General features: G+C 31.6%; 1 protein-coding gene across 1 annotated transcript; it reads left to right on the forward strand.

Annotated features, from left to right (window-relative positions):
• The first annotated feature begins 743 nt into the window (after positions 1 to 743).
• Positions 744 to 7,696, forward strand: GDI (GDP dissociation inhibitor). The gene is given in 13 exon segments (NM_001279149.1): positions 744 to 988; positions 1,099 to 1,161; positions 1,235 to 1,318; positions 1,470 to 1,577; positions 1,689 to 1,861; positions 2,616 to 2,727; positions 2,862 to 2,942; positions 3,053 to 3,115; positions 3,578 to 3,679; positions 3,939 to 4,063; positions 6,114 to 6,324; positions 6,419 to 6,493; positions 7,253 to 7,696. Coding segments are annotated over 13 exon segments (1,335 nt in total). The 5' UTR covers positions 744 to 901; the 3' UTR covers positions 7,304 to 7,696.
• The last annotated feature ends 3,627 nt before the right edge of the window (positions 7,697 to 11,323 follow it).

The raw sequence follows: 11,323 nt of genomic DNA on the forward strand, positions 1-11,323 counted from the left end.
ACCACTGATGTAATTTAACCAAAAAATTAATACAAATTTCGTAAAAAAATATAAATGACAATCAAAATATAAATACCTCCGATGTTTTTTAAAGTAGTGGATAATTTAAGTAGAGAAGTAGCTAAAAATTCACGACAACAAAAAATGAATGTACAATAAGAAGATTAATACAAATGAATTACATATCCAATAAATATGATTCATATTAAAAAAAGATAAATAAAAAAATGAATTAAGTTAAATGAACATGTATTTTCAATATAAACACTTTTATATTAGCAATCAACGCAACGCAAGTAGTTGATTAATTAATTATTTTATGATAAAAATTATAATTATATAATAAGATAATAAAAATTTATAGTTTTTATTAACTATCAACATAAATTAATTTTTCTCTTTATGCATATGGCAGTCATATCAACTCTAGTAGTGATAATGCTGGATTCGTATAAAAAAAAGTATAAATTAGTTTATGACACTTTAACAACTGTATAATGTGTGTAAATATTTTACACTTAAAATAAATATTAATTGAATCATTTCCGTCATTAGTTTACGTTTACGGCAAAAGATTATTATTATTTTTTAATAAAAGAAACAGATAGAGAAAAGAAGAAAAAAAGTTATAAAGAAAAGAATATAAAAGGAATAAAAATGAAATAAAATAAAATAAAAAAGTAAAACAAGTGTCGTTAAATTGCTCTGCATCATCACCGAGTAGAAGGAGTGCGGAAGGCAAAGCGAGTTGCGTTAAGAGTGTCTGTTGACAATAAAATCAAATCAAATCAAGATCCATTTCCACTTCTTCTTCGTTCATTGTCGGTTTCTGATTTTGATTTTAAGCAGATAAACTTGAAACCCTAAACCCCCTTTTCATTGTGATCGGAGATCGAGGAAGATGGATGAAGAGTACGACGTTATCGTTTTGGGAACTGGTCTTAAGGAATGCATTCTCAGTGGTCTTCTCTCTGTTGACGGCCTCAAGGTAACAACGCAAACACTTCACAACTACTATTATTCTCTTATCGATTCATAGATAGATGATAGATCCAATCGTCGCTGAATTATGTTTGATTCGTTCATGTTCATGCTTAGGTTCTTCACATGGATAGAAATGACTATTACGGAGGAGAATCCACCTCGCTCAATCTTATTCAGGTATTTTTATTTATTTATTTTTGAACTCTGAAAGAATTATGATTTGATTTGATTTATCTGTGTGATGATTCAGCTTTGGAAGAGATTTAGGGGAGATGACAAGCCTCCACCACATTTGGGCTCTAGCAAAGACTATAATATTGATATGAACCCTAAGGTTATTCATTTTCTGTTTTTGCTTTTGTTTTTAATTCTTTCGGTACATTACTGATTCATATGATATGTTAATTACATGCACATATGTTATGATATGGTTCTCAATTTATCTGACTTTTTTTTTTTTTTTAATTTTGTTTTCGGTTGGCTAGTTCATTATGGCTAATGGCATGTTAGTGCGGGTTCTCATTCATACTGATGTTACAAAGTATCTCTATTTTAAAGCTGTTGATGGAAGCTTTGTCTTTAACAAAGGAAAGGTATCTTTGTGTTTTTGCTCATTGATTGCATTGGAAAATCTGTTTTGGATTTTAGATATTTGGTGATGTACGTGTTGATTGTTTTGCTGGTGGGAAATTCCATTGTTATAGGTTCACAAGGTACCTTCTAATGACATGGAAGCCTTGAAGTCCCCACTTATGGGAATATTTGAAAAACGCCGGGCACGCAAGTTTTTCATTTATGTTCAAGATTATAATGAGAGTGATCCTAAAACTCATGATGGGATGGACTTGACAAGAGTGACTACTAAGGAACTGATAGCGTATGTCTACACTCATTTTCTTGTCTCCATTATATTTCCATTTATAGATTCAATTCAATGACCCACCCTTTTTATTGCCATAATACTTTGCATAATCATTTGGAAATTGGTTTTGGAATAAGTATTATGTCTTGTTGATCTTAATATGGTATCATCTTTATTTTTGTCAGAGTCAATAGTGAAATGTTATTGTGTGGACACTGCTTTGTCCGTCTTATATATATATATATGCATTCATGAGCTCAAATTCTAAGTGTGTGGTAATTTACTATAAATTGGCATTTATGTTTTTGTACATATAAAATTGCTTGTCACATACATTTTGCATTTTATGATACTTTCTCTGTCCCTAATTATAAGCACCCATTGAAATTTTTACTCGTCCCCAAATATAAGTCCCTGTGCAAATTACTAGATGCATTTATTATTATTTTTCCTAATCTATCCCTATTAATACTTCTAATTTATCTTGAAATGTGAAAAGTTAACATGATATACATCTATATACAATGGACAATTTAGTTATAGCTACACACAAAATATACATATTAATTACACCAACCACTTTTCTTAAAATATGTGAAATACCCAATGGGTGCTTATAAAAAGGGTCAGAGGGAGTATTTATATATTTCATGTGTGTTTGTAGAGTAGGTCTCTTCATTCCTTTACTAAGAAGAAAAGTATAACTTTGTGTGGATGGTCAGAAAGAATATTTTAAGATCCTTTTGCCTTTCTTGTTGACCCATGACAGGAAATTTGGCCTTGATGATAACACCGTGGATTTCATTGGTCATGCTTTGGCGCTTCATAGAGATGATCGCTACTTGAATGAGCCAGCCCTGGACACTGTAAAGAGAATGAAGGTTAGTGGACTATAATGAACTTGTTATTCTTTCTCAGTTATGGATTACTCTTACTTTAAAGTTTCACCTATTCCATTTGCATCCTTAGCTTTATTATTTATCCTTATTCATGGGCCTATATTTCCTACTTGTAGTTATATGCAGAGTCTCTTGCACGATTTCAAGGAGGATCACCGTACATATATCCTTTGTATGGTTTAGGAGAGCTTCCTCAGGTATCCCTGTCTTTATATAACCACCTGCCTGCTTGATCTCCTTTTGAAAATGGACTGTTTTGGATTTGTTTTGCTCATGTTGTTTAATTCATTATCTTTTGTTGGTTCAGGCATTTGCACGGCTTAGTGCTGTTTATGGCGGTACATATATGTTGAATAAACCTGAATGCAAGGTAGATATACAGTTATACACTACTATACATCCATACTCTCTTGCTCTCTTTTAATCCTCACTAGTGCAGTGTAGGACTTGGATCACTTGCACAATTGCAACTAAGAACATTATTTATTTTCTTCATTTCTTTGAATTATTAAATGCTAGTTTGAAGACACTTTTGTTGAGTATGAAACAATATTGAATCATGTAATTTTTTTGCACATTGAGCTAAATAACATGTGAAAAATTGTTCATTGGGCTATTCGGTTTTGATTTACACTACTGCTAGTTGAATCCTATCCCAATACACATAGCCTCTTAAACTCGTTGAACTTGTTATTTATTTTGTTAACTCGCAGTCAGTTGGAATTTCTCACCCCTTTCTTTCTATTCTAGTTGTTACTATGATTTTGATTTGAAAATCTGCAAGTATAAGTTCTTATTTTAGGAATTGATGTTTATTCTGCTTGAATTCCAGGTTGAATTTGATGGTGAAGGAAAGGTTATTGGTGTGTCGTCTGAAGGGGAAACTGCCAAGTGCAAAAAAGTTGTTTGTGATCCATCATACTTGCCCAACAAGGTAATAGAAATCAATTCCTGTTTTGACTACTTGCAAGTTGCAACCAGTTCAGGTTATAGTGAGAGTGAAAATTTGTTTGCTCTCAAAGTTGCTATGCTAATAATATATTACCACTTTTCTTTACGAAGGAAGTTTGTTCTTACTGCAGTTAGAAACAAATAACATTAGTTGCAAATGTTGAACTGATTTTAATTTCTAAAATGACACTTGATGGGAGTCTGCACCATTCTTTTAAACAAAAATTCAACTATTTCAACAGGTGAGGAAAGTTGGTAAGGTTGCAAGGGCAATAGCCATCATGAGCCACCCAATCCCAAACACCAATGACAGTCATTCAGTGCAAGTTATTCTCCCACAGAAGCAATTGGGTCGCAAGTCAGACATGTAAGTTATCATCTAGCATGAGTTTTAAAATAGATACTGAGTTAAATTCATAGGATCTATTGCAATGAATGTCCGGTTGATCAACAATATATATTATATCCTGCTATTAGGAACGTTAAAAAGTAGTTTAATACTCAATTCTAAGTACATCCAATGACTTGGGATTTCTTAGGGATTGTAATGGCCATATTTCTGAGAACTTTGAGTCTAGTAACCAATAACTAATGATACCAAGTGAGATATTTACTATTTAGTGATCACTCATACATGAAAATCATTTAATGATTATGATCATAACTGATATCCAAAAAATTGAGAATGCCTAAGAATGGAAACATTTTTAGACATACTGGATGTTTAACCATATTCAATGAAGGCATAGAAGTTCAGTTTTTGAATGATAATGCAATTGGTTGGTTTGGAATGTGAAAGATGACAACTGATATGATTGTGGTGGATTCAATAAAATTACTAAAATGCCAAATATTAGAATGTTATGATTCTCATCATGTTAGAAATTTACGATGTTAGTTCTACTCAACTGAGTTGAGCTTGTACTGCTAGTTATACTGCACTAGTACTCAACTTAGTGCAAAAGATAGATTAGTAAAAATAGAACCTTCAGGTTAATAAGTTATATTATGTCTCAATATTAATCTTATATCGTATTATTCATAATATTGGCTCACCTGTCTTTTTTATTTTTTCCCACTTAAACTCTAATTTCCACATGCTGTTATGGAGGTATCATCCTCCATGTCCTAATCCTGTCACTGCTGCACTGCTAAGTTCCTGGAACTTCTCTCCACTGTCCTCTCTTTTGGTTATATTCTTCCTGCCTGCGTTGCACCGATGCTGCTCATTGGATCCTTGTCCAACACATGACTGTTTGGAGCTTCTTTCTCTACTTAACCTATTACATGTTTTCTCTCATCTAATGGTGTTGGACAAATTCTATCTGCTACCACTTAATTCATCCCGTGCTGTGCCAAATACTAACTCATTCATAATGTTATGTTCTTCTGAGTGATTCCTATGCGTGCAGTATCCCCAAATTGATCAACCTCAGGCAAACACTGTCACCGTCACATGTAATCACTAGGTTTTGGGAGTTTTCACAGTCCACATACTTCATTACCTCTCTATCTCCTGACGTACCCCAGTGCTGTTCATTTCCCATCATTCCTTAATTGTACAGCTGTTCAGTGATTTTTCTTGTTTGCGCAGACCTGTTTGACTAACTCTCAGTCTCGGGCAATCAATCAGTGCTAAACCACAGTCTCAACAATCTTGTAGCCTAGCAGATCATCGGTAGGATTCATCTAGCAATCTGATTATATGTTCAAGTAAACCCACTGTTGCTATCCTTTCCGAAGGATGGAAGGCAAAATGCGTAGATAGGTGAAAAAATCCTAATGCATTCATCATCTTTAATAATCCTTTACTTGTCTATGTTCAAGTTGTGGAACTCAAGTTTCCCAAGTTTTAGAGTTCGCCACCCTGATGTCCAATTGGATGATAGAGAACATGTTATTGCAAGGAGATCTTGTGATAATAAGACATGCAAGCCTGGAACGCGAGACATTTGTGAGTTGTGACCCCATGTTTTTGTATTTGTGGAGCTCTCCAACCCAACAGTTGTCCAATTGGATGATAGAGAACATGTTATTGCAAGGAGATCTTGTGATAATAAGACATGCAAGCCTGGAACACGAGACATTTGTGAGTTGTGACCCCATATTTTTGTATTTGTGGAGCTCTCCAACGCAAAAGTTGTACATGAAGGTGAAGAAACAATTTTAAATAGCATTCCTGTTTGAGAACTGGTGTTATTGTAGTGGTTACCTGTCATGAAGTTCAATATTAATGTTTTGCAAACAATGCCAAAATGCTAAGATAATGTAAAAAGTATACCAAAATGCTAAGATAATTTTGTATCTTGAACTTGTAAAATTAATAATATTTTTAGCATCGATATATATTATTTAATCAGTTATAGATTATATTTTTCCTTGTTACACTGAATGTTTTAATTTGTTGTTCTGGGCAGGTACCTATTCTGTTGCTCGTATTCTCACAATGTTGCTCCAAAGGGAAAATTTATTGCATTTGTATCAACTGAGGCAGAGACAGATCAGCCTGCAATTGAACTTAAACCTGGGATTGACCTTCTAGGACCTGTTGATGAGATCTTTTTTGATATGTATGATAGATTTGAACCAGTCAATGAACCCACCCTGGACAACTGCTTTGTATCAACAGTGAGTTTACTTTGTCTTTACATATGTTTAATACATTTATATATTTATGCATGCTATCAAGAAGTCGACTAAAATATATAACTTTTTTTGACAGAGCTATGATGCTACCACTCACTTTGAGTCAACTGTACTGGACGTTCTCAACATGTATACATTGATAACCGGAAAGGTAACTTTTGTTCCCTGATGACCAGTTGTTTTTTGTGCTTGATTTTACCTGGCAGTGCCACAAATGACAACTGCCATTATTCTACCATAGCCATTTACTCCAAAAGTTAAGACTATAACCATTGTAATTTATCATATCATTTGCATACAAGTCCTACAAACTTTTGGAATCTAATTCTTCTAACTCTCTAATGATCGCTTACCTTCTAACTCTCTAATAGTCACTTAGCTACAAGAAAATTATGGAACTACATTCATGAATCATTGGCATCACACCAACTTTAGGTTTTTACACGGCTTTTGGTTCTTGTTAATCAATATTCTGCAAAATTTAATATTTAGTTCTCCCCTCCCCTCAAAGCTAAAATTAGTTTGATCTTGTTTAGGATGTATTGGATTTTTAAAATTTTTGTTTTTAGGATTCTTTTTGTTGCTTTTACAAAGTTAATTCGAAGTTGAGATGAATTTTGAATTTCACCATGTTTCTATTCCTGATACCAATAGCTGTATGGCTGAAAGTTTGATTTCTACAATTTCACCGATGTATGTGAATAAATTGAACTTCATTGTTTTTTACTCAACCATTTTCTTCATATGAAGAATTTATACCTGCTAAAATTGTTTCTTATGAATAATTTGCACCTGGTCTGGCCCTGCAGTCGGGTTTGAACATAGAACATTCATCATATTCTCTCGATATATGTGATTAATTGGTTATTTTCCTGATTTTTTGTATTCTTAACATGGTGAATTTGAACAGGTTCTTGACCTCAGTGTGGATCTTAGTGCCGCCGGCGCCGCAGAAGAGTAAAGAAAGCAGGGTGATTTCCTTTGTGTTTGTTATGTTGCTGATGGAGTCCATACATTGGCTTGACGACGTATGTTATTAGTTTATAATAAATTATTATATGATATAAATTGTTTTGTTTTGGAAAGAGTCTTAATCTAGTAGAAAATATGTTTTATAGGGAAACCTTTTCTCATCTGAATGCTTGATTGTGCGTACTACATTTGTTATATCTAGACATGTATGTATGATGTGCGCCGCACTGGTTTTAGTTTCGAAATGGAGTTTTATTTTCATACTGCAAGTTGCACGTTTGGTATATCAATGCTGAAGTTTGTACACCAGTCATGCCAAGTGTTTATGGGATCACTGAATTTGAATTTTCTAAAATGAGTAAAGTGAGAAAATTAAGTGTCATTTTCTATAAATTGTATCGTTTGTTAATGATTGATTTTATTTATTTTATTTTCTACATTAAGATGTTCCCTTTGGAGAAACTAAATTAGATATCACTATGACATATATAGCCATTTGATTAGGAGTCAGTGAGTTCAGTCATAGATTACAATTTCAACAACAGACTACTTTAAATTAGTATACAAATTAGTTTCAATTAGATATTTCCACTCTAAAATAAAATTAGTACAAAAGTCTGTTTCATATAGATTTTTCCTCTCTTTTTAGATCTGAGAATCTCATTCACAATTTAATGGCATGGGGGCAAAAAACTTGGGTTTTGGACTTTCTCTATATGTTAGAAAATAATTTTGCCATTTACACCTCCTATTTTGTTAGTTACACTCTTGTCTTTGTTGAAAATATTAATTTGTCTGTCGTTAAATTAAATTTGTTAACTTTTCTTTTCCTTTTCTCTTCCAGTTTGAAATCCACAAAATTCCTTTATTTTCATCTTCTCTCATTCCCATTCAAACTATTTTCTTTAACGTTTTGTTGCTTGAACTGAAATTACATATACTATGTGTGAACTAAGTTACGTACGTATACCAGTTCACAATTTATGTATGCATTTTTATTTATATAGACTTTAAAATTTTACATGTACATTTATTGAGTTCAAGTATGTAATTTTTCTACTCACCGTAAAGTTTTTCATGTATGTAAACTTAGTATATTTACGTGAATTGAGTTCAAGGATGTATTTTTCTTACTTATCAAAATTTTTTATGTACTTAAACTGAGTTCAAGATTGCATTTTTCTTATTCACTACAAAATTTTACTTGTACATGAGTTTAATTTACTTACATTTACGTTAACTGAATTTAAGTATGTATTTTTCCTACTCATTGCAAAATTTTATATGTACTTGAATTCAATTGATGACATGTACGTTAACTTCGTTTATTTGAATATAAAATACGTAAAGGTAAGTGATTTAAGTTTGTGTATAATGTATAATTTACCAACATGAACTTAAATTACGTAAAATTAGGAGATTTTGGAGGAAAAAAAACAAACTCAACAAATCAGTAAACATATCTTTTTTTGTTGGTTTTAAGCATAATAAGAAGTGAAGAGTTATGAAGAGTAAATTTTGAGTGAGGATTTAAGTATAATAAGAACTGAAGAGTTATGAAGAGTAAATTATGAGTGAGGAGTGTGGGTTATGAATATGAGTTAGAGACTTTTGAGTGAGGATTTAACCTGAAGTTTTGAGTGAGGATTTAACCTGAAGATTACTTTTATTTAAATAATAAGAAAAAAATGATTGTAGTTAGAGACCAACATGCGAAATAATGGGAGTCAGATTCATTTAACTCGCAGAAATAATCAACTATCATAGGCGTTGTGAATTTGATTCCTCAAAAAAGATAAATCAATAATTAAAGCAGATTAAATTTTAATATATTATATTAATTATTAATTTAATATCAATGATTAATATTATTTACTTTATTATAAAATGAATTATGTTTACTTAGACACATCCTAACCTATTTAATAGGTTGAGAAAAAGGTAGTCTGTCATTTTAATGGACAAATTTTGATGAAAACGAAAGGAAAGAAGATTGTAGATTTTTTCTACATTGTGAAAATATTGTTTTTATCTTTTAAAATATGTATTGATTTTAATTTGTTTATAAGATGTAATACTTGTTTAATTGATATAAGACATGTAATTTATGATTTTGTTTTTTTTTTTTTGGTGTGCAAAGTGAGATATAATTTAAGATGGAGTAGAAATAATTTATAGTAATATTTCTTTAATTAAATAACAAAGATGGAGTAGTAATAATTTATGATAAACTAGAATGGAATAGGAGATAATTTTAACCGGTTAGACACTAATGGTACTTTGTCTAAGTTATCTTGCCAAAAAATTATAAAAGACATCTTGAAATTACTTTTACTATTGAAGGGTAGCTAGTTATGGTACCGTGTTTTGTATAGAAAACAAGCTTTTGTATAGAAAACAAGTTCTGCCATTTCAAATAAAGAAATGAAAGGAACAAAATATACAAAATATGAAACCATTGCTAGTAATTTTAAGATGTCCCCTGTTTTGTATAGAAAACAGACTTTTGTAAATAAGTTGTGTTTTATGTGGTTTTCCCATGTTACAAATTTCGTACCAATTCGATCAGAAAGCAAGCTTTTGTATAGAAAACAACAAGCTGTGTCATTTCAAATAAAGAAATGAAAGGAACAAAATATACAAAATATGAAACCATTGCTAGTAATTTTAAGATGTCCCCTGTTTTGTATAGAAAACAGTCATTTCAAATAAAGAAAATATGCAGTCTTACAAATAATTAGTGAATAACATCAGATATATTATTGTTGAAAATTAAATTAGTTTACATAAACAAAATCTTATTTATATAGACGATGTAGGTAGGTTCATCTAACTAATTGTAAAAGCAGAAAAATAGCTAAGTCCTAATAAGTCTCTAACAATCTCAAATTAAAGGAATGACAAAGTATTTTCTAATACCCTCCCACAAACTGGAACACATATGTCAATTAAGGCCAGCTTAGGAATAAAAGAATGGAATGGACTTGGATCCAATGCTTTAGAAAAAATGTCGGCCAATTGCTGAGACGATTTGATAGGAAAAAATTTGGAACAATTTTTGTTGAAGTTTTCATGGACCAAGTGACAATCAAGCTCGATGTGCTTGGTACGTTCATGAATGAGGAGTTAGCCGCTATATGCCTTGCTGATTGACTATCACAATATAGTAGAACATGATTGACAAAATCAATTTTCAGATCAGTGAGTAAGTAAGTCAACCATTGTATTTCACAGACTGTAGTGGCCATGGCTCCGTACTCGGCTTATGAGGAACTGCGGGAAATGGTGGCTTGCTTATTTGATTTCCATGAGATTAGAAAGTCCTAAAAAAATATGCAAAACTCGTCTACTGATCTGGTGTATCAGGGCAGGTTGCCTAGTGTGAGTCATAAAAGGTCTTCATTTGGAGGGCATAATTTGTAGACAAAAAAATGGCCAATGTAGGAGGAGATTTGAGATATTTCAATACTTTTATAGCTGCCTCATAATGAGTATTTGAAGGAGGATGTATATGTTGACTGAGTTGTTGGACAACAAGACTAATATTTGGCATTGCGTTTGTTAAGTAAATGAGCTTGCTGATTAGTCGTCGATAAACAAATCGGATTATACACCACTGAATAATCTAACCTATTATGTTCTCGCTTAAGAGAAGTTAAATAGACACATTATGACCCATTTACCAAGATAGTGAGCACACAGATAGTTGTAATTTTATTGGAACAAATTTATGCAAACGAAAAGAAAGGACTTTTTAGATTTTGTCTACCTCGTGAAAATATTGTTTTTATCTTTTAAAACATATTTTAATTTGTTAATAAGATGCAATACTCTAATACATTAAAAAAATGTGATACTCTTAATGTGAGTTTTTGTTATAGAAAGAATATAAAATGTCAATTATAGATGGTGCCTTTTTCAAAAAAAAAATTAAGAAAATTTTGTGACATTTCTACATTTTAAAAAATATAGATAATTTTCAAAAATCTATTACAAAAAATTGATTGCT

This window comes from Cicer arietinum, chromosome 6 (assembly GCF_000331145.2).
Source record: "Cicer arietinum cultivar CDC Frontier isolate Library 1 chromosome 6, Cicar.CDCFrontier_v2.0, whole genome shotgun sequence".
Classification (NCBI taxonomy): domain Eukaryota; kingdom Viridiplantae; phylum Streptophyta; class Magnoliopsida; order Fabales; family Fabaceae; genus Cicer; species Cicer arietinum.